The sequence below is a fragment of the Neoarius graeffei genome, chromosome 8 (genome assembly GCF_027579695.1).
Source record: "Neoarius graeffei isolate fNeoGra1 chromosome 8, fNeoGra1.pri, whole genome shotgun sequence".
In the NCBI taxonomy this organism is placed as follows: domain Eukaryota; kingdom Metazoa; phylum Chordata; class Actinopteri; order Siluriformes; family Ariidae; genus Neoarius; species Neoarius graeffei.
In genome coordinates this window covers 23,297,948-23,322,609 of record NC_083576.1, presented here as the reverse complement: position 1 = coordinate 23,322,609, position 24,662 = coordinate 23,297,948, and the positions used below count along the sequence as shown (strand labels likewise).

Sequence of the window (24,662 nt, the reverse complement as noted above, 5' to 3'; positions counted from 1 at the left end):
CTGCGCAATTGTTCCATTCTTACAGCACGATGACCTAGTAGCTACCGCCTCTATATGAAACAGTAGCCACAAAAACCTTGACCAGATGACCCCCAAAATGTTGGCGGTTCTATTTGAGACCAGTGCCCATCTATCCTGAAAGTTTTTCATGAAGATTGGTCCAGCTGTTTTCCCGTAATATATCATTAACAAACAAAAAAAACCCAAAACGAAACAGACACCCCACCGAAAACAATACCTCGCCCCCTGGTGGACTCTGTCCCAAGCGAGGTAATTAGGCTGATTAACGAACTTTCAGGAAAATCGCTACTCCTCCCTAAGTTTTCACTGGATTTTGATTCCGATTGTTTGTTTTGTTTTGGAAGATTTAATTGTTCATGAAGAACAACTTGGCTAATTATAAAGGAGTCTGGTTTCTCATGGTATGGCTATGTGAGTTGGGTTTTTAACACTCGTTTGCCACAATTATATATAATATATATGATATTTGCTAGTTTTGACATCGGCACTGTTCTACAATGTAGAAAATAGTCAAAATGCAGAAAAACCTATGAATGAGTAAGAGTGACCAAACTTTTGATTGGTACTGTCGATATACGTGCACTTCTAGCTCGTATTTATCCGAGTTGATGTTAGCACTGTCCAGTGTCGGCTAGAAGAGTAATCTAGATTTAAAACAACACACAGTTGCCTTGCTTTTAATAAAGCACAAGTTTTGAATCGGAGTATGTGCAGTGAATTAAAAATAGATATTTCCTTAAATAGAAATTTTTTTTTTTTTTTGATGGCAGATTTTTTTTTCCCCCTTTTTTTTTTACCATCTGGCACATTATTAAATACTTTACGAAACATCCTGGAAATGAATTGTTCCAGAACAGTGTACTCTCACCTCCTTTCCATTACCCAATAAAATTCGTGACCTCCAACTGGTAAAAAAAAATGCACACGTTCATTTAGAGAACGTGTGATGTCGGTCTGTCTTTCTCGTCTTTCTGATGAGTCATAAGCACAACACTCGCTTCACAGTAATGACTTCATGTACTGCAATTGCATGTTCTTTCAACACAAGTCACAATAGGGCATTATAAGCGTTAAATAAATGTTTGGCTGTCTTTATATGTCACTACTAGCGAAGGCTCTAAATGAAGTTTTGATTACACGCGCACATGCTTTAAAGGCACTGAAAAGAAGCAGACTGTTAAAGTTTAAACTGAAATGATCTGTCTGACGTGGTGTAGCCCACGGCTCGTGACTAAGAAAGCCGACATCTAATCCTTTTCTCTGAAGTGCATGGAAGCTCGTAGGCCGAGTGTTTTTGTCCCTGTTTTACCTCTAAATAGTCCTTAATGGGTTTTCTTTTTCTGGAAGTATTCCTTTCATTAATACAGATTAGTTTTAATCACTTAATGTTAGATTTTAATAAACATCAGAGCTTTTAATTAAGCTGTTAATCCTGTCATAAGCGCTTCCCTGTAGTGACCTTTGCTAATAAGACATCTCATGGTTTATTTTTGAATGGAAAAAGTGACGCGCAAGGCTTTTCTTTTTCTGCACGTACTTTCTGTAAATGTTCTGAAGCTAGATTTGGACACACGTGACGGTCCACTGTTCTGTTAGACCTGTGAAAACAAAGTATAAATCGCATCCGAGTGATGTGAGCTGGGTTGAGAAATTTTTTTTTTTTTTCCTTTCACTGAATGGAGTTGATGTAATGGAAACTGCCCCGTCCCACGGAAAGCTTTTTATGGATAACTAAAGGTTTCTTCAGTCAGTCTCCTCTTCAAATATCTGCGTTGTATTGTATTGGAACCTGTCAGTATGAGTGCCAAAGATCTGTGCTGAGGGATCCAGTGTTTTATTTATCTTTCAGCTAAAAGGGTTCCGGTCTGCCTAATGTTTGAGAATCCCTGCTGTTGAGCTTTTTTTTTTTTTTCCCCCCATTGTAATTTTAAGCGTTCTAATATTTCTTGCTTTCTCTCAGTGGTGGGGTTGGACATCCAAGATGAAATGGGACGTCATGAAGTTGGCCACATTGAAAACTCCATGAAGGTGCCACTCAACAATGGTTATGGTTGTCGCTTTGAGGGTGAATTCAGCATTAATAAAGTAAGAAACTGACACAAAGCATTGTGCACTATTCTACCTGTCAACCTTGCACTGTTTTTGCAATGACCTTTCGTAGTGGACATGAGGAAAGATGGTCTAAATGGCACTGTTATGCTCCTGTATGATGATTAAATACATTTTTAATAAAAGAATTTAAATTGGTCTCCATCGTGGCAAATAAAATAAAGGCTGGATTTATTTCCAATTGAGAGGGAAAGGAAGTCATTGATCATTTATGAGGAGTTGGTTGAAATTTCTTGATTCAAAGTTAAACAATTGACACAACTGAGGCCTTGTTTTAAAAATCCCCCTCCTCTGTCAACCACTTGTGAAATGGAAGGAAACAATTGAACTTTCTATTCAAGTGAAACAAAACGCTGGTCTATTCAAAACTCAAGGCCTGTCTGTGAGAAGTTTTGTAAAGTATGCCTGATGGGGGTTTTTTTTTTTTTTGGTTGATTGGTTTTTTTTTTTTTTTTTTTCACATTCCTTCTTGTCCAGGTTCCCGGAAACTTCCACGTCTCCACACACAGTGCCACAGCGCAGCCACAGAACCCTGACATGACCCACATCATTCATAAACTCGCCTTCGGGGACAAGCTTCAGGTTGTTGCTTCATCAAGTATATAAATATTTATTCAGCAGAATGGGTCAGAGATAAAATTCCTGTCATTTTAATGAAAATGTTCACTCGGTGTTGCAGGTGCAAAATGTCCAAGGTGCTTTCAACGCCCTCGGTGGGGCCAACAGACTGGAGTCTAATGGTATGTTACATATTTATGTCTGTATATCACAGTACAGTACCAGTCAAAAGTTTGGACACCCCTACGCTACTTATTCATAGGTTTTTCTGTATTGGGACCATTTTCTACATTGTAGAACAATACTGAAGACATCAAAACTATGAAATAACCCATGGAATTCTGTGGTTAAAAAAAATGCTAAATAAAATGTTTCATATTTTAGATTCTTCAAAGTTGCCACCGTTTATCTTGATGACACTTTGCACACTTTCGGCATTATCTTAACCAGCTTCATGAGGTAGTCACCTGGAATGCTTTTCGATTAACAGGTGCCTCGTCAAAAGTTAGAGCGGCGGCTACAGTTATCGACACCTTAACTATCTTTTGGCCATTACGAAAGTAGAAAAGACTTTCAATATGTAAATTGTGCATGAATAATTACTCAAACTTCCACTGGAGAGGAAAAAAGAGTCGATTCCCAATTACTTGGCGTATCGGATCACGTGACACCGTTCCACAATTATCGACATCCGGATGATGATTAAAAAAAAAAAAAAAAATCAGTATGTGGTATTAAGTTAACAAAACAGTTTTTATTTAAAATTTGTTTTACATCGACTTATGTAGTATAAAATATCTTTTACATAAATATATCGATGTCGGTGCTTACGTAAATGAGGAATTAATTCTCATGTTTGGAAACAAATGAACTGATAATATTTAACCTGTGTGAAATCTTTTTTTGTTCCACTTTCTACCCACTTTAAAGTGTTTTTGTAGATCGCATTTTGTTAATTATTCGTTGTTTGTATTAATTTCTACTTTTGTAGTTTACCAATAAATGTCAACAGGCAATTGACATTGTAACCACATGAAAATCCAGTTCAAAGGTCACATGTCATTCCTCGAACCAAAATATAAAATATCTACTGATATTATAATATGTGTTTAGATATTTACAACAAACTGCAAAAAAAAAAAATTCTGAATGGAATAGAAAAATCTGAATATTTCAAGCATGTAATTATGTGCTAGGAATTTAATTCTGGTCTAATTGTATTTATTGCAATCAGATTCCAAATACTCTAAGCATTCCATTCTGTTATGAATCAGAAAAAAAAAAAAAAAAAAAAAAAAAAAAAAATATATATATATATATATATAAGCGCAGCCTTTTTTTTTTTTTTTACTTTTTTTTTTTTAAGTACTTCATCTACTTCAACAATGTTACACAAAGATCGATCCATAACAGTTGTAAATGCTACTTAATTCCACAGGGTGTCGATAATGGTGGACACTGGTGAAAGTGATCACTATTATCGAAACATGTGACTTCCCAGATGCGTGTTTAGATACAAAATGGTGACTGTCAAATGAAAGAGTAAGAAACAAAGTAGGTTTCGACAAGGATATCATGAAATATCGCTGAATTTGAGAAGTAAAAACACGTCCATGATCTTTCCACCATGCTTACCTGCGATGATGACGTCCGGGTTTTCGTCGAATTACTAATCTAATCGTGCTGAAAAAAATTCCATCTCAGGTAATGAGCTCTGTCATCAGATTCAACACGTCATAAAAATATTATTTGGCCAGTTCAATGACTGTTGTAGATATGAGTCATGTCTAGCTTGTCAAACAGGTCTGTTAGGAATGCAGAGCCAAATCCTTGGCGCTCCCATATGAAGGCAAGCAGAGTCATATTCATGAAGAACACAGATCCCTTTAAATATTTCAGTGCAAAGTGGATGTGTTGATTCAATTACAACCCTGATTCTAAAAAAAAAGTCGGGACGCTGTGTAAAGCAGTATGTGGTGATTTGCAAATCATGGAAACACTATATTTAATTGAAAATAGTACAAAGACAACATATCAAATGGTGAAACTGAGAAATTTTATTGTTTGTTTGAAAAATAGATGCTCCTTTTGAATTTGATGCCAGCAATACATTTCAAACTAGAAAAGCACTCAGAGTGCAGACCTCCGCCAAGAATCCTTTAAAAAAAAAAAAAATCCGGGATCCAGACGGTGATCTGGATCACCGCCAGAATTTAATGGATTGTTACTTGTGCCCAGTCACACCTCCTGGAAAAAATTTCAGGGCAATCCGTTCATAACTTTTTCCGTAATGTTGCTAACAAACAAACGCTACCGAAAACATAACCTCCTTGGCGGAGGTAAAAAGTTAGGACGGGGCATGTTCGGAAAGGGTCACTGTGTTGCATCATCTCTGTTTTTAACTACACTCTGTAAATGTTTGGGAACTGAGGAGACCAATTGCTGTAGGTTTGAAAACATATCCATGATCTTTCCACCATGCTTACTGTACCTGCGATGATGACGTCCGGGTTTTCCTCGAATTGCTGATTGTGCTAAAATAAAAATTCCATCTCCGGTAATGAGCTGTGTCATCAGATGACAAGAGCAGGGGGCGGTCTTCCAGTCGATTGATTAACCAATAATAACTGTTGTAACTGAAACTCACCTTTTGTTTTAAAAAAAAAATATAGGTAAATCTGAAAAGGTGTCAATAATTTTGGACTGTCTAATAGTAGCGGCCAATCTAGTGCAATTTCTTACCTTCTTAATGTGTTTGAGATCAAATAGTCAATGATAATACAGTAAATAGCCCTATTCCACAACTGTAGTAATCCATATTATGTCAAGAACCGCTCAACTAAGTAAAGAGAAATAGCGTCCATCATTACTTTAAGACAAGAAGTGTCATTTTTTTAATTAATTAAAAAAAAAAGAAGAAACACTGAATTAGGGGTGTCCAAACTTTTGACTGGTCCTGTATGTATACAGCTGATTCAGTTCAAACTGTAAGGAGGTTAACATTATAATTGCATGGGGACATCGTGGCTCAGGTGGATAAGGCGCCATACCATAAATCCGTAGCCTGGCAAGCCAGACTAAATGTGAATATTTAGTCTGGCCTCGATCCGTAGACATTTCTGACGGGTGGGTGTGGAACAACCCGCTGTCTTTCAAACAGTCTCTGTGCGTATAGGCCAACGCTCTGACCAATCAGCGCAACAGTGACTGTGACGTAGTCAGAGCGACAGAAAGCAGTGGGGGAGGCCTTGAAATAAATAATTTTTCAAAATGCGTATTAATTAATAAACAGGTTCTAGATATTAAGAAGTTTGGAGATAATGACCACAAGTTTGGAGTCTGTACCACATAACTTATTTTTTTTTTCAAGGGTTTGCTTAAACTGTTTTTGAGAGTTTTTTTATTTTTATTTAGTGGTGTTTGGTGAAATAATTTCCCTTAAATTTAAAATAACAGGAAAATAAGAAACAATCAAAAAGTAATGTTTCAAAGCTGTTTATTAATTCTTCGTACTGCACAAACTAGCCCCATCCTTTTGGCTACGAGCGGAGCCAGCTGGTAGATCAGACTTTTGCCATAGCCGGTCGGCAAAACAGCGAAAACGTCCTTCTTGAAAAGGAATGAGCGGAGAGCCTCTTCCTGCTCATGTTTCAACGAAAACTCCAAGTCTGATTCTTCTAAAACTGATTCCAAAGCGGAGTCAAACGCGCGCTGTTCACTAGCCGTAGCCATCTTTCCTGTTGCGCTTTCTCCAGCGTCGCGCAGCTTTGTCGTCACTCCTGCAAAAGCCCGCCCAAAGAATCCAAACAAAAACCTTGCGTTGTGATTGGCGGGCACGATTTGATGCCCGGGGTGTTTTTGTTTATATGGTGTGAGGCTAGACCCACTCGCTAGGCAAAAATATTTTTGGCCGCTAGGCGGGTGGGTCTAGTTTACTAGGCTAATAAATCCGGGGACCCGGGTTCGATTCCGGCCCGAGGCCATTTCCCGATCCCTCCCCGTCTCTCTCTCCCGCTCATTTCCTGTCTCTACACTGTCCTATCCAATAATAAAAGTGAAAAAAGCCCCAAAAAAATCTTTAAAAAAAAACATTGATTGCAGTTTAGTATTGCTGTAGTGATGTAATAGTTCTTCACATCTCACCTCATTTTTTTTACAGACCACGTTAAGATTAAAATGTTTGAAAGGTCAAGCAGTGATGAACAGGCAGCATTACATCAGAGTAATCACAGGGTATGATGAGCACAGACTGCCTGAAATACTCCCCGTAAGACCAGCATATTTATTATATGGAAAAAAACAATGCTTTAGAACAGTCAGCATTAACTTCAGTAAACTGTGTGTTTGTCCACTTTTCTGAAATTCTAGTAAAAGTAGTGTAGTGTAAGAATAGCCACCTCGTGGATGTTTAAGTAACACGTGTCAAACAGAAAATATACATTTAAAAAAAAAAAAAAAGTGTAAAACCAGTTGATTTTTTTTTTTTTTTCTTGAAATGCACTTCCAGAGTGCCGTAGGAATCTGTCACACGTGACCCGTATGGACCCACGCGCATGCTCCTAATAAAACCATTGGGAAAAGTCACGTGACTGGGCAGATACGGATTTTTTTAATCCGGTCCGGGAAAAAGCCGTATGCAGCCTCAAACCCGTTCCTCGCTTCCGGCGTTTTCATTTTCAAAACACCGTTTAAAAAAAAAAAAAAAAAAGACTAAGTGCGACATGAACATTTTCAAAAGATTTCTTGCTGAAGTTAAGGAGGAATGAGACAAGTCATTCCCTCCAAGTTGCTGGGCAGCTTGCTATGTAGTTTTGAAATCCAAGCGAAGGAAAAAAGGAAATTTACATGACGAACCGGACACTTTTTTTCCTTTTCGCAAAGTATTCAAAGCTACCTTGATAACAGCAGTCAGATAAACATTCTGAAATTCGTTTTTCGCACACCATCGTTCATTGTTTTCTACTGTGTGCACGTGTGTTAGAAAATGTCATATGATAAAATGCTTATGGACCGAGTTGGGTCGGGCCGGACGGGAAAATATTTGGCTCAGGATTATGCCGTACGGCATAATCCTGAGCCAAATATTTTCCCGTCCGGCCCGACCCAACTCGGTCCATAAGTACATAGTGTGTAATATTCAAGGCTTTGCAGTGCCAAGTTAAAAGTCGTTTTGTCTCCTCAGCATTGGCCTCCCATGATTACATCCTCAAGATCGTTCCCACTGTGTATGAGGACTTATCAGGAAAGCAGAAGTTCTCCTACCAGTACACTGTAGCCAACAAGGTAAAATGAACATTTACTGTAGCAAAAAGAAGTGTTTGAAGGAATAATTGTTCATTTTACTGTACATTTTAGTGATTATAGAAACCTGTTTCATAGATGCTCCACAAAATGTAACTATAAATGGAAAAAAATGCAATGTGGCATGTTTTTAGATTAAAGAATTGTAATTGTATTGCTGTGGCTTTAGAGGACTAGGACACTTCAGGACAGCTAGGATAATAATCAACTTCGAGGTTAACATCACGTCAGCCCGTTGTTAATTATTTTCCTTGAGCAGTACACCCACGACGTGTTTTATTCCTTACTTAAATAACACCGTGCAAGTGTGTCTATGAACGTAGGTGTAATACTTTTAAAATTGAGTCTTTGTTTGAGGTGCTGACAATTTTATGAGTCCAAGCAAACAAGAATGAATAGCTGACGGGGAAAGTGCTAGCTCTAGCCCGTCATAAAAGCACTTTTGTTTTGGAAATGAAACTAAGGAGGTATCGAACACAAGCTTGTGTATGAAGGTTTGCTTACAGTATTATCAGTTATAATTTGTGTCTGAGCTTGAATCAAATCCACACAAGCAGGGGAAAAAATTATGCATTTTATAACTGAAATTGTCTTTTTTCGTCAGGAATATGTAGCTTACAGTCACACAGGGCGCATCATCCCAGCAATTTGGTTCCGTTATGATCTGAGTCCAATCACAGTGAAATACACAGAGAGGAGGCAACCTTTCTACCGTTTCATCACAACTGTAAGACACACACACGTGCATTGTTCCATAATGGTGTGTCATTAACATTTGCACAGAGAATACATTTTGTCTAAGCTCCAGCGTTGCTTTTTTGCTCATACATCATGTTTGATCTACAGTGGTGCTTGAAAGTTTGTGAACCCTTTAGAATTTCCTATATTTCTGCATAAATGAGCTAAAACCTCATCATATTTTCACACAAGTCCTAAAAGTAGATAGAGAACCCAGTTAAACAAATGAGACAAAAATATTATAATTGGGCATTTTATCTATTGAGGAACATGATCCAGTATTCAGGGTCTCCGCGGATCCTTAAAAAGTCTTATTTTTAATCTGTGTTTTTTAAGGTCTTAAAAAGCATTATATTTCGCTATTTTTTGAGCTATGGTATTAAATTTCACATGGGAGGTCTTAAATTTCATCCGGGTAGCCTACGGTAAATAAAAAAAACAAAACATATGTCTGGATTTTTTTTCCGCGCTAACATTATTTATTCAACCAGCGTCGTTTGTTATAAAGATGCTGAACAAGTAGCACAAGAGCCGTTGTGTGTCTAGCACTAGTTCTAATAGCGCAGGAACCACGCCACAGGGGGCAGTGTGTTCTTTTATCCATGTAGTAGAACCATTGAGAGTAGAGCAGACGAGGAAGAAGTGGTTGAACTTGAACATGAGCGGAGATGGGGAAGTGTAAGTTTAGTAACAAGTGGCTTGAGGAGCCAAAATAGAAAAGTTGGCTAACAACAGCAACTTCAGAATATGAAGCGAGATGTAAGGTATGTCGGAAAGACATCAAGTTAACAACAATGGGCTGTAAAGCCCTTGACGCTCACTCGAAAGGGGAAAAGCATATGCGCTATGCTGCTAGTCGGGCAACAACAGTCCCCATGCCAATGTTCGCCTCTACGGTCACAAAAAGTGCAACGCCAGCTTTAGCGTCTCCAGGTCCCAGGACAAGTGCTTTCGCGGCATTCGCCCCAACCGCTACGCTGAAGGCAGAAATACTGACAGTATCGAGAAGGCAGCTAATGTTCTGTTTTGTAAACTGAAGATGCACTTATTTATTAAAAAAAAATGAGCTTGAGGAGCTGAAAAGAAAGAGAGTGGCATTGGAGGGGGTATGTGATGGTCTACAAAATGAAGCGGACCAGATGGCTGACAAAGCAGAAAATTCTGGTGGAAAAAAAATGGCAACTCTAATAACAAAATCCAACACACTCAGATGTCGAGCCAAAGAAAAAAGGGAGGAGTTGGTTGGCCTGAAGGCTGACATTAAGGAGAAATCCGATGCACTGAGGCAGTTCGATCAGTAGTCAAACTTCCTTGTTTCCTCACTGTTTATGTTCATGGCAGTACCCTACTATTAAAATATCGAGAAGGCAGTTAATGTTCTGTTTTGTTAACTGAAGATCAATTTGTTTCCTCACTGTTTGTTTACAGCAGTATCCTACTATTAAAATATCGAGAAGGCAGCTAATGTTCTGTTTTGTAAACTGAAGATGCACTTATTTATTAAAAAAATGCTTTGAACTTAACCTAGAGTGTGCTTTTTTTTTTTTTTTACTGTACGTATTTGTTCCGCGGTAGTGGTCTTATTTTTTTATACTCAGTGGTCTTAAAATGGTCTTAAAAAGTATTATTTTTGCTGGTCAGAAATGTGCAGAGACCCTGAGTATTGCATATCTGTGAGTGGCAAAAGTATGCGAACCTTTGAATTCTGTATCTGGTGTGACCTCATTGTGCAGCAATAACTGCAAATAAACGTTGACAGTAACCGTTGATCAGAGCTGCGCATCGGCCTGGAGGAATTTTATAGCCCATTCCTCCGTACAGAACAGCTTCATCTCTGGGTTTCCTCCCATGAATTGCTCACACATTTCTATTTGATTAAGGTCAAGACTTTGACTTGGCCACTCCAAAACATGAATTTTATTCTTCTTTAACCATACTTTGGTCGAATGACTTGTGTGCTTAGGGTCGTTGTCTTCTTGCGTGACCTACTTTCTCTTGAGATTCAGTTCATGGACAAATGTCCTGATATTTTCCTTTAGAATTAACTGGAATAATTAAGAATTCATTGACGGTAAGCCGTCCTGGCCCAGATGCAACAAAATGGGCCCAAACCATGAAGCTACCACAACCGTGTTTCACAAATGGGATAAGATTCTTATGCTAGAATGTAGTGTTTTCTTCAAACATAATGCTTCTCATCTATAACAAGTTAATTTTGGTCTCGGCTGTCCACAAAACGTTTTTCCAATAGCTTTCTGGGTTGTCCATGTCATTTTCAGCAAACTGTAGACAGGCAGGCAGCAGTGTTCTTGTTGGAGAGCAGTGGCTTTCTCCTTGCAACCCTGCCATGAACCCATTGTTCAGTGTTCTCCTAATGGTGGACTCGTAAACATTTAACATTAGCCAGTGTGAAGGAGGCCTTTAATTGTTTCGACATTAAACGGAGTTCCTTTGTTACCTCACACTCTTGCATGCCGTGATCTTTGGTCGACCATGCCTTTTCAGCGTAGCAGCGATCTTGAATTTCCTCCAGCTGTCTGACTGTGGATTGGTGGAGTCCAAACCCTTTTTAGAGATGGTTTTGCAACATTTTCCAGCCTAAAGCGCATCAATCACTCTCTTTCCGAGGTCCTCAGAAATCTCCTTTGTTCATAGCAGGTTTGTAGTACTTGAGTCCAGGATTCTGACTCAATTCCGACTCGTGACTCGACTTGAACTTGAGCACTGATGGCTCGGACTTGTGCATTAACTCCATTCAGACTCGTAAATTGTAGATGAGGACACTGATTTTTTTTTTCTCTTTATTTTTTGTAACATGCCATAATAATTTGGCATACATTTAATTTTTATACTAATTTTGTGCAAGAGAATGCACATTCGCCTGTTCATACGTCATGTTCAGGAACAAACTAACGTTAATGGTGCTAAAATGCCTGGAGAGAACGCCCCCAGAATTGTCCGCTTTGCTTATACAGACTTCTCGTGCAGTGGGAAAAAATGCACTGCTGTGTGTTCCATATGTAGAAGAACTATCGAGGAGACGACGGGGACAACCTCGAACTTCAATCGTCATGTGGCAAGACTAGGGTTGGGTATTGAAAGGGTTTCATTCGATACCGGTGCCAAATCGATACTTTCAAAACGGTGCCGGTTCCTAAATAGTATTTAAATTGGTATTTAAAAAAAAAAAGCAGCATACACACAAATTTGTAATGAAGCAATGACTTTTATTCCTAAGGCAAAGGTCAAGTTGAACAACAGATTACTTTAAATCCCTTAAATAATAAATAAAAAAGATGAAAGAAATCAAATTCACATTGTACTGTACTTCAACAATTGTACACAACTGTACAGTACATTAACTTATTCTAATGACTAGCAATGCCAGTGTACATGGAACAGGATAATGAAATGAAAGGCGTAACTAGAAAGACCACAAAATATAAATTCATTTAAAATATCGATTAATTCATTAATTTATTTTGAACATGCCACGTAATGCTGTTCTCATAAACTCCGCATTTAGGACTATCGTTATTCATATGCTGAGCTGTTTTTTGCTACCGACTAAACGGCAACATTTCATAGGCTTACAACCGGAGTTGAACGCATTTAATGCGATTGATTCGTTGTGCCTTCTTAACGTGTACAACTAGGGGTGGGCGGTATGGCCAAAAATATATATCACGGTATAATTTGAGCCACTGACGGTATACGGTATACATCACGGTATTGTAGTTTTGTATATAAATTACAACAGAACAGTTTCTTAGTGGTTACCATAGCAAAAAGTAAAAGCTTTCAATCAGGATGTTTTCAGCAATATTGAAATTTATTGTGCAAAACAGAAAACACAGGACATATAAAAAAGAATGATATTTATATTTTAAAAAACTAAGAATAGGTAAAGTTCCTCAAATAAACTCCTTGAATTCCTCATAGACACAAAATTGCAAAGTACTTTTCTAAGTGCAAAAATAATCAACTGAGATGTAGAACCAAGCTTTTAAACAGCTTTAGTGCCAATTAGTAGCACACTTCAAGGCAAGTATAAAGTGAACCATAGTGGTTAGTCTTGAGGTGGTTGAACAGATTACTTGTGTTACCGTGTCTTGCGATCACTGTCGCCCGGCATATCTTGCAGATAACATTTTCTTGTTTAATATCCGTCACTTTAAATCCAAACCATGTCCAGATTACTGATGTTGCGCCGACTTTTTTCACGAGCTCTTCCTCTGCTGCCGTCTCTTCACTACTCGCCGCCATTGTTGTTGTTGTTCTTCTTCGAAGCAGCCAGGCGGGCGTTCAAACTATGCATTACTGCCAACTAGAGGAGGCAATGAGCTATCGCGGTACACGCTATGACACAAACTCTCTACCGCTGGTCAAAAAATACCGCATACGGTATCATACCGTGCAAACCGCCCACCCCTATGTACAACACTTGCTCATCAAATATGACTTACCTAACCTGCCAGCCTGACAAACACATTTTCACACAAGCTGTGAGACTGCATCTGTGCTACTCGAAACATTTACGCCTACATTTAACAATAGGAATTGGCATGCATCAATTGTTTAGCAGTGTTAAAAAAAAAAAATACTCACTTGAAGAGCAAATGCTGCTATTATCATCATCCAGTATGTCCACGCTAGCTGGGCTGGGAGCTCCATCGCTTGGGCTGGGCATAGGGACTCCCACGTTGGATGCTTCCGATGTACTTGCTATAGGGTCATGTTCACGGAGGCTGTCAAAAACGGTGCAAGCTTCGGCCTTTAGATGGATTCCATGTGTGACCAAATGTTTCATTAAATTTGACGTGTTCCCGCTTTTGCACGAAAATGTCCTCAAACGTTTGTTGCACGTAGAAGTTTCAGCATCCTTTCTTGTAAAATGTAACCATACTTTGGAACGTTTTGCTTAAGACATCTTGACCTTTCTGCCTGCTGAATACGGTGCTGCTGTTAACAGTGAACACCAGAGGGCGCAGCTGTGTATTTTGTGGCACCGAAATTCATGTTGTATTTCGGACTGATTACTACCGTTGATGTTCGCCCCGGTGCCATACCTGTACCGAGTTTCGGTACCCAACCCTAGGCAAGACTCCACCCAGAGAAGGAAGTGATGCGCTCTGTTAGTGGAGCTTGCTTGCTGAGCTATGAACTAGCTAGTGTTAACCCTCTCTCATGTTATTTGCCCTCTTGATAGTGGGCGGGGCTTGCTGAGTGATGAACAAGCTTTTTATCTGTAGCCTATTAACTAAAATGGGGCAGTCAAGCAGTAACGTTAGTCCAACACGGTAGCAGAGACGGTTTCGCATAAAGGCAGCAACAGCCACTGTCACATGGTGCAGTTGGAGTCTTGTTCTTGGACTCGACTCGAAATTTTCTTTAATGACTTGACTCGGACTCGAGGTTTAGTGACTCGACTGCAATACTGGTTCATACCATGATGTATTTCCACAAATGTATTGTGAAGCTCAGACTTTGATGGATCCCTGTTCTTTAAAGGGGTACCAAATATAATATATACAGTTGCTGATGTGACAAAGTAACGTATTCTTAAGTATTCTATCAAATTTGTATACTAGAAAACAACGAAATATCTTGGTAATTGTAAATATAATAGTCGGTATGCTAAACGGCAGAAGAGTCGCCATTTTTAAAAGACCGTGACGTCAGCCCTACCCACTGCACTAGGAGAGAAGCGTGTAATCATGGCGTCGGGCGCATCAAGTGAAAGCGACAGCTCTGTCGAATCATACGAAGAGATCCCGCAAGACACACTGCAAGCAGGCTATGGCTTAGAAGGGTACCAGTTTGAACCTAGGAGAGGTACTCTCGACTCCAGTGATGACGAAAGAAGAGAAGAAAGCTCGAACTCGCTTGGTGTTTTTCAGCGGAAACGAGTGAAAAGATACGTCTGGAGGATTGTTATGCTTTCCATCGGTTTTGTTATTACACCCGAAAGCAACACAATGTGGCATTGTGTAGCCGATCACTTACAATTCATCCTACTTTCCGATTCACACGTGCTATTCCCAACCTCAATGAGCCAACACAACTGGGCACATACATGCGTCATGAGTGTTATGCAGAGAAAATGAACGTGCATTCTGATTGGATAAAATTAATATCATGGCGGGCTGTTCAAACTGCGGAAATAGTTTGCTCGAGCTACTTTCAAAACACTATAACTTTCCGACCTTAGAACAAAAAGCTTTTGTAAGTCTTGAATACGGTTCGTTAATGTGTGTTTTATTGTTATATTTACTCTATATATTGCCCTCTGTTCCCCTTTAAATAAAATTCTCACATGATTATCATCCCATTGATTGATTGAAATTAGTCAGGTGTTTTTCACCTTCAGAATAACCGCTAATCTTAGAGGTTTACATACTTTTGCCACTTGCTGAAGTAACACTGGATCATTTTTCCTCAATAAATAAATGAACAAGTATAATATTTTGTCTTTCTTTAATTTGGTTCTCCTTATGTACTTTTAGGATTTGTGTGAAAATCGGATGATGTTTTAGGTCCTATGCAGAAATATCAAATACGAGAGGGTTTGCAAACTTTCAAGCACCACTGTACATTTACATTATCAGTACAGTATCATTTTATAAATCGGTTAAATTACTTTTTGATGTACCCTGCTTTCCTTGCCCTCAGATCTGTGCCATTATCGGTGGGACTTTTACAGTAGCTGGCATCATTGACTCCTGTATATTCACAGCTTCTGAGGCATGGAAGAAAATCCAACTAGGAAAGATGTCCTGAGTGACGACGTCATTTACTAGACATCTTATTTATACGCCGCTGACTGTCCACACCTGCCCTGGTATTCCACTACGAATCATGAGTTCCCTTTAAGAAATGGTTTTTTTTTTTTTTACATTATTCTGTTTCAAACCATCTGGTTAGCGAAATATTGTCAACATGGCTATTGCACGGGTCAGAGAGGAAATATTACCTAGATTAGAATGCAGTTTTTTTTTTTAACTGTATTTTTCTCATCTTTTCTATAATTGTAGCTTAATTGTATTTTTGTAAATTGCACAGTGTGAAGTTCTGCACAGTTCCCTTCCATTAATATGTATCTTACAGAAGGCCATCAGAAGTACTACTTCTTGGTAATTCCTGTATACTACATAGATGTTTTTGCAAAACTGGTAACTTGCCATATTTGTGCAGCATAACCTGTGCAAGTTTCCAGTATGTCAAACAATGTAAGAATCACCGAAGTTGTTATACTGTATTGAAGCTAGAGTTCTGTACATTACCCAGGATTTCTAGGCTTCTTTTGTTAATTGCACAAAGATAAAGGAGATGGTGTTAGCCTACATTAACTATTTGTGGGTGATGTATTGAATTTCATGTCCTGACCTTGTTCAATGTCCATATTATGTTAGTGTTTACTTTGTGACACAAATGGCCTATTGTGCCTTAGTGTTTTAAATTGACAGACCTCATTGGGTGGAGGTAAACTTGTTCCAGATATGTTTTATAGATGGTTGGTTTGTCAGCGAGAGGATAAAACTAGCTTCGATGGTAGCTTACTTTGTAGTCGTTTTAAAAATTTAAGTTGGTCATTCGTCGGGAGGGAATCGTTTTTACCCACCCAAGGATTTTAAATGAAGTTTAAGTATGGATATTATTTTGTAATGTTTTGTCCCTGGGTTTTATCATCTATTCAGTCTATGCTGTTTACAATACCTGTATGGTGAAAGTAGCTTATGTCATTTGTTTACTGCCTGCCACGGGACGAGCTGGAACAAAGAAGTAACTGCTCTGATCAATAGAAATCCATAGTAAAGTGGGTAGTGTGTTTACTTATGGTATGTAGCAGTGTTTCGGAAGCACATATGACAACTTGGGTATATACACTGCCTGCCCCTCCCCCCCCAAAAAAGGTGGCTTTTGGATTTAAATAAGCAAATCTGTAAGCGCCTTTTTGATTTGGATAATTACTGCAGTGATGACTGACTGTTTCAGCTGGCAACAGTTCTTTTAACCCTAACTGATGCAGTGAGTAGCTTCTCCTTGCTTCAACAACCATGTCAGAAGATGGATCCTGTGCTCATGAAAAAGATGTTACTGTGCTTCAAAAGGGTCAAATTCTTGGCCTCTGTCAAGCAAAGAAAACTAGAGAGATGACTGGAATGGTTGGGGGGGGGAAGATCCAGGATCAGAGATCACATAAATGCTTGAAGTCAAATTGTAAAAGCAAAAAACCAATAGAACTCTTAACTACTGAACACAGCTAAGAGCATTTCCACACTCACGATGCGATGAGAACTCAAACAGCTGTGTGGTCATAAAACAAAAAAAATCACATTTGTGAGACTAATCAGGAGAAAAGGCTTCAATTTGCTAGGGAGTATAAAGCCTGGACGCTGGAGTATAGGAAAAGGTCATGTGGTCCGAAGAGTACAGATTTACCCAATTCCAGAGTGATTGGTGCATCAGGGTAAGAAGGGAAATGCATGAAGCAATGCACCCATCATGCATAGTGGCCACTGTACAAGTCTCTGGAGGCAGTGTTATGACCTGGGGTTGCTTCAGTTGGTCAGGTCAAGGCTCAGCAATGCTATGGGGCAATAAAATGAAGTCGGCCGATGACCTGATTGACCAAGTTATCACATCAATAGATTTTTTTTTAAATCTTTCCTAATGGCTCAGGCATAAAATTAGGGCTCAGATTGTGAAAGAGTGGTTCAGGAAGTATGAGGAATCATTTTCACACATGAATTAATTACCACAGGGTCCTGACCTTAGTCCTACCGAGACGCTTTGGGATGTGCTGGAGAAGACTTTATGCAGAGGTTCAACTCTCCCATCATCAGTACAAGATCTTGGTGAAAATTTAATACAGCTCTGGACTGGAATAAATAATGTGACATTGCATAAGTTTATCAAAGCTAAAGGTGGTCCAACTGAATATTAGCGCATGTGACTTTTTTTTGGGGGGGGGGGGGGCAGGGCAGTGTATTTTAAAAAGGTTGGAAAATCATAACCACTCTTCATTCAGTAGTCGGTACAACCAAACTAAAACATGGGAAGGTACATATGACACTAGTATACATTTAATTAGGGCCGGAAAAGTTTTTCTGAAACACAAAAACAAATGACCATGGTGGAAATTAAATTAACTGTATGCTGTTATGTGGACTTTTGCTCCTGTGCTCAGATAAAATCACAACCTTCTATCATCCCAGTGTGTTCAGGTCATCCGTGTTACTGGACCACTACTTCATATTCCTTTTTAATTCACAGTGAATCATTTGTAAAGGTCACAAGAACACAAAAATAAAATTCATCATTGTTATAACACTATTGGCAAAGCAGTTTCCAACAACACACACTGATTTGCTTTTTGTCGTTTGTTTCTCGTCTGTAATTTAAAATGACCAAGCCGAATTAAAAGAAGATAAATTGCTTTATTTTTCCCTATTCTGGGACTTATTTTTGTACAAATAAACAAAAGCAGCTTACACTTCATAACAAGATAAATGCATCAGGAGTTAAAATATTTTTCTATTTGTGACTGTTGTAATGGTGCCACCCAGTGGCAGCAGAGAGAACATAGTGGGAGGGGAAGGAAGGGCAGCACAGTTTGGATTGTAAGGCAAGTTTAGAGCCGTGATTGATCCAAGGGGATCTTTTTCACATGATGTTACAGGTTTGATGTCGCAGGACAAGATCCCTCACTCGTGGCCTGCTCTGGTGTTGAAAAGAAGTCGCTCATGCCCTCTTCAGCAAGCTGACCGTACTCGTTGTTGTAGAAGGTCTGGCCACTGAGCTGGCTAAAGAAAGCTGGCCGGTGCCTGCTGATGCTCGTGCTGTTCTCACTTGAGCCGTCAATCAGGCGCTCTGTGCTGTTGCCTGCTGCCATACTACAAGACAGAAGAGAATAAGAGTACAGTTAAGTGCAGAGGCCTTCAACAGAAGAGAATTAATATAGGTGTGATTTACGTTCACGATTATTTCACTGGCACCCTCGACTTTCATTATACATTATTTTAAGGTCAGTGGTTTTTATTTTTATTTATTTTTTTAAAACTCTTTTAAACCAGTGGATAAACATTAAGTTGAAAAAAAAAATATTCATTTATGGGTCATTATTTTATTAGGCATATCAGGTGAAAATTCAAATTCAATCCAAATTGCTTGAAGCTGCTCTCATTGAAGTCAGAATTGACTGTTAAATAATATATACTTTTTACAGAATTAAAATGTTTATCCGTTCTAGAGATGTGACAAATCAAAGATTGAAAAAACGGCTTAATTTTTAGAAAACTACCATAATATTATGTATTCGGATAACGTGGTTGAAAATGGGCCTCATTAACAATTGAGATCAAATGTTTGGGTTTTTTTTTTTAATAAAGTTTCTATTTTTCAAGATATTTACATAGAAATTGACAGGCACTGAATAAAACGTTTGAAAAATTAGTAAAAACAAAGTATACAAATTGGTATTTAATTATTAAGCATGCTTATTAGGTAAACGTTAAATCAGTAAACTCAATAAAAAATATTTCTAATATCCTCTTTGTGCTCTTTAGGCCTTTGTATTTCTCAAAAATAGGGCCTACTAGTGTTTATATGAAAGAATGTCAATTATTATTTCGATTAATATTTTCAGCTTTCAAGACTAACCTTGAAAAATCTGTGATCCACATCCAATAAACAATTCCAATTAATTGAATTGAAACTGACACTTGTGTTTCTGACTTCTGGTTTTTAAAATATCATTCCGACCACTAAGATCTCAATATTTTTCATCAAAACAACTGCAGTTATATTATAAAATAGTTATTTATTTACATGAATCAGTTTGATTTGGGGGCGGCACGGTGGTGTAGCGCTGTCGCCTCACAGCAAGAAGGTCCTGGGTTCGAGCCCCGTGGCCGGCGAGGGCCTTTCTGTGTGGAGTTTGCATGTTCTCCCCGTGTCCGCGTGGGTTTCCTCTGGGTGCTCCGGTTTCCCCCACAGTCCAAAGACATGCAGGTTAGGTTAACTGGTGACTCTAAATTGACCGTAGGTGTGAATGTGAGTGTGAATGGTTGTCTGTGTCTACGTGTCAGCCCTGTGATGACCTGGCGACTTGTCCAGGGTGTACCCCGCCTTTCGCCCGTAGTCAGCTGGGATAGGCTCCAGCTTGCCTGCGACCCTGTAGAAGGATAAAGTGGCTAGAGATAATGAGATGAGTTTGATTTGAAAAAAAATAAGTAGGTAAAGCTATGAAGACTCACTTCAAAGTCTCCCGTGAATCATAACATCAGAACTAGCTGACGGAAAATTTTGCTGAATACTTCATCAGAAACAGTGAGGGCTTGAGAACATCCCTATAAAAGTTAGCTGATTGATATTCACGAGTAATCCAGTTGGAAACCGATCAGAAGAGAGAGAGCCTGAGCGCTTTCCCGTGACTCAAAAAGCACCGGCAGTTTCTCAACGTCACACGAGCAGAGTTTTTACTCTGTTGTACCAACTTCAGCCTGCTGTTACTCCCAAAGTACTGAACAGATCTTAATGAGATCGATTTCTTTGGAAAGCAGAGATGACAAGCTTTTTAATGATAGTATTCACGATGGAAAATATTCAAGAGTTAAGCAATGACAGATTTGGAAACTTAGATGAGTGTCTGCTTGCACAGTTTTCACAGCACAGCCAGCGAGCGTCTGATCTGCCTACTTTTATGTATCTTTGATAAACCAATGAACGTCCCCCAGTTATTAACTTGTATTTGATGAGGTGCATTTAAACAGAGCTTACATCTTCAGCATGGCTCCTCTGTGCTTGTGCTCGAGCCTCTCCAGCTCCTCGGAGGCCAACACCATCCCACTGTCTGTCTGGCTGTCCTGTAGGGACATGGCACTGCATTAGACTTATTGTAAACAGTATACACTCAGTGGCTACTTTATCATATGAGTGTTGAATATTTTTGCTGTGATTCCATTAGCCACCTTCATAAACCACTTGTTTATAGCAGCAGGGCTCATACAAGTTGGTTCTATTTTTATGTGTCTATATTAATGCATAAACACCAAGTAAATGTTTACAGTGTATGTTTGAAAGTTCAGTGTGTAATGGGTCCGACTTTTGTCGGTGTTGTACATGTAGCAAAATAAAACTATTCTAGTGTTTATATAATAAACCAACTCAACGTGGCTTTTAAATGCACTGCCAAAAGTCTAGCAACTAATACGGTTTTACCCAGTTTACAGTATTTATGATGATGATGATGATCCAAGAGGTTTTCACATTAAATTGTAATATACACCAATTGTCCACTTTAGAAACACCTGCAAATTCATGGTTATTGAATCAATCATATGACAGCAGCACAATGCAAAAAGAAAAAAACAGATCAACTGTAAGCTACTGCTCACTTACATATCCGTATATTATATCAGAATGCAAGCAATCGAAGGAATAGGACACTTACAACCCCGATTCCAAAAAAGTTGGGACAAAGTACAAATTGTAAATAAAAACGGAATGCAATAATTTACAAATCTCAAAAACTGATATTGTATTCACAATAGAACATAGACAACATATCACATGTCGAAAGTGAGACATTTTGAAATTTCATGCCAAATATTGGCTCATTTGAAATTTCATGACAGCAACACATCTCAAAAAAGTTGGGACAGGGGCAATAAGAGGCTGGAAAAGTTAAAGGTACAAAAAAGGAACAACTGGAGGACCAAATTGCAACTCATTAGGTCAATTGGCAATAGGTCATTAACATGACTGGGTATAAAAAGAGCATCTTGGAGTGGCAGCGGCTCTCAGAAGTAAAGATGGGAAGAGGATCACCAATCCCCCTAATTCTGCGCCGACAAATAGTGGAGCAATATCAGAAAGGAGTTCGACAGTGTAAAATTGCAAAGAGTTTGAACATATCATCATCTACAGTGCATAATATCATCAAAAGATTCAGAGAATCTGGAAGAATCTCTGTGCGTAAGGGTCAAGGCCGGAAAACCATACTGGGTGCCCGTGATCTTCGGGCCCTTAGACGGCACCGCATCACATACAGGCATGCTTCTGTATTGGAAATCACAAAATGGGCTCAGGAATATTTCCAGAGAACATTATCTGTGAACACAATTCACTGTGCCATCCGCCGTTGCCAGCTAAAACTCTATAGTTCAAAGAAGAAGCCGTATCTAAACATGATCCAGAAGCGCAGACGTCTTCTCTGGGCCAAGGCTCATTTAAAATGGACTGTGGCAAAGTGGAAAACTGTTCTGTGGTCAGACGAATCAAAATTTGAAGTTCTTTATGGAAATCAGGGACGCCGTGTCATTCGGACTAAAGAGGAGAAGGACGACCCAAGTTGTTGTCAGCGCTCAGTTCAGAAGCCTGCATCTCTGATGGTATGGGGTTGCATTAGTGCGTGTGGCATGGGCAGCTTACACATCTGGAAAGATACCATCAATGCTGAAAGGTATATCCAGGTTCTAGAGCAACATATGCTCCCATCCAGACGACGTCTCTTTCAGGGAAGAACTTGCATTTTCCAACATGACAATGCCAAACCACATACTGCATCAATTACAGCATCATGGCTGCGTAGAAGAAGGGTCCGGGTACTGAACTGGCCAGCCTGCAGTCCAGATCTTTCACCCATAGAAAACATTTGGCGCATCATGAAACGGAAGATACGACAAAAAAGACCTAAGACAGTTGAGCAACTAGAATCCTACATTAGACAAGAATGGGTTAACATTCCTATCCCTAAACTTGAGCAACTTGTCTCCTCAGTCCCCAGACGTTTACAGACTGTTGTAAAGAGAAAAGGGGGTGTCTCACAGTGGTAAACATGGCCTTGTCCCAACTTTTTTGAGATGTGGTGTTGTCATGAAATTTAAAATCACCTAATTTTTCTCTTTAAATGATACATTTTCTCAGTTTAAACATTTGATGTGTCATCTATGTTCTATTCTGAATAAAATATGGAATTTTGAAACTTCCACATCATTGCATTCCGTTTTTATTTACAATTTGTACTTTGTCACAACTTTTTTGGAATCGGGGTTGTATTATGAATGTTGACTTCAACAAATAATTAACCCTGAGACAAGTAAGTAAAGAGCAGTGTTCTCCCCAGGTATTTCAAATAGCATCCTGGTAAATTGGCATTTTGAAATGGTGTCAAAATCCACCCTATATGTTTCATAAATACGTTCGGTCAGTAAACAGGAAGTCGATATGTGACAGACCTGAAAACGGTATAGAACCCCAAGCTGAAGTCTGGTCCCAAATATCAAGCAGTTGTGATTTCTCATCTGGCTGAGAAAAATGTTATGAAAATTTTGTAAATCCACGCTATATGTTTTGTAAGTTGCTGTGCAACAGATCTGAAAACGGTATACACGGTGTAGAACCCCAACCTGAAGCTCGCTACCAAATATCAAGCAGTTGTGATTTGTAGTTGCTGAGAAAAATGTGATGAAAATTTCATAAATCCATGCTATATGTTTCGTAAATACATTGTCGGTAAACAGGAAGTTGATGTGTGACAGACCTGAAAACGGTATACACAATATAGAACCCCAAGCTGAAGTTTGGTACCAAGTGGCTATGATTTGTGGTTGCTGAGGAAAAGGGCATTTCGGACGGACGGACAGAGGTAAACCAGTATACCTCCCCTTCGGAGTGGAGATCTAATAATTAGCAGACACAGATCTAGAGCTTCAGTTAATGCTCACATCAAACATCAGAATCAAGAGAAAGTGTGATGGTTGTTGGTACCATGATGGGCTGGTTTGAGTGTTTCAGAAATGGCTGATCATCCGAAATTCACACACAACAGTGTATCGGGTGCTGCTAGCACACAGTTGGCTGATTAGATAACTGCATGAATATGCAGGTGTAAAGCTGTTCCTAATAAAGTTAGCTCTAACCCCATTAGAACAGAAGTTTGTTGTTTTATGCATAATCGACCTGTTTTAATGAAAAAAAAAAGACAAGAATTTACGTAGACATATTAATGTCAGAAATCTAATCTTAATGCCGTAATTGATGAAATTGGAAAAATTTTTGGTAGTGGACTTAGACTATACATACACCACAAGCTCTGTTATCTCAGATCACTAAAAATACTATGAATGAATAAAAGCCAGTCAGGACCACTGAACATGATCTCATTTGCATAGCCTGATTAGCTTTTAATTGCCGGATTGTTTTAGAAGCTTTGAATCAATGTCCTTACATGATGTGACTTATGAGAGGTCATAACCATCGGCAGCTCTTCAAACGTTTTCACCCGTGAATGACAGCTCTTAGAGGGGTTCGCCATCACACACCCAGAGAAAGGCACGCAATTATAGTATCTGTGAAAAAAATCGTGGTATTTAGAGAACAAAACAAGGCAGTTTTCCAACACGGGGAAGTGTTCAAGAAAAAGGAAAGCATGTTGATGAGAGAACGACTGGAGCATGTTCATCAATATTGGGCCTCATTTATCAAGCTGGATGTGAACTGATTCATTTATAAATTGTATAAGCAATAACACAAGAAATTTGGGATATGGGAAAATGTGTCGGTTTGGAAAAACATTTCTATCCTACTTGTGCACTTGAGTGTGTAAATTTATGCATAAGAAGTCTAACTAACAAACCCCAATTTGATCATTTTCAAATCGTATAAATCTTCATGACTAAACTTTTATATATAGATCACGCAGTGAAGTTTAAATAGCTTGTGTTGTTGCATGTTAAAGGCATTATTGAAACACTAAATATGTACAAATCATTAACGTACAGTGGTGCTTGAAAGTTTGTGAACCCTTTAGAATTTTCTATATTTCTGCATAAACATGACCTAAAACATCACCAGATTTTCACACAAGTCCTAAAAGTAGATAAAGAGAACCCAGTTAAACAAATGAGACAAAAAATATCATACTTGGTCAT

At 38.8% G+C, this 24,662-nt stretch overlaps 2 protein-coding genes across 4 annotated transcripts in view; one reads left to right on the top strand and one right to left on the bottom strand.

The window, feature by feature from the left end:
• ergic1 (endoplasmic reticulum-golgi intermediate compartment 1) overlaps positions 1-18,060 on the top strand; it is a 69,148-nt gene extending 51,088 nt beyond the window's left edge. Inside the window, exons 5-10 of the mRNA XM_060927450.1 lie at positions 1,982-2,106; positions 2,608-2,712; positions 2,810-2,870; positions 7,871-7,971; positions 8,594-8,716; positions 15,400-18,060. Of these exons, the coding sequence (XP_060783433.1) occupies positions 1,982-2,106; positions 2,608-2,712; positions 2,810-2,870; positions 7,871-7,971; positions 8,594-8,716; positions 15,400-15,507 (623 nt within the window). The 3' untranslated portion in view covers positions 15,508-18,060. The remainder of the gene's footprint in view (positions 1-1,981; positions 2,107-2,607; positions 2,713-2,809; positions 2,871-7,870; positions 7,972-8,593; positions 8,717-15,399) is intronic.
• An 87-nt stretch (positions 18,061-18,147) lies between these two features.
• The window catches only part of flt4 (fms related receptor tyrosine kinase 4), a 133,341-nt gene continuing 126,826 nt past the window's right edge, over positions 18,148-24,662 (bottom strand). For all 3 annotated transcript variants that reach the window (XM_060927446.1, XM_060927447.1, XM_060927448.1), the window contains exons 28-30: positions 23,960-24,080; positions 20,509-20,594; positions 18,148-18,623 (exon numbers count right to left, since the gene is read on the bottom strand). In XM_060927446.1, the coding sequence (XP_060783429.1) occupies positions 18,404-18,623; positions 20,509-20,594; positions 23,960-24,080 (427 nt within the window). In that variant the 3' untranslated portion in view covers positions 18,148-18,403. The remainder of the gene's footprint in view (positions 18,624-20,508; positions 20,595-23,959; positions 24,081-24,662) is intronic.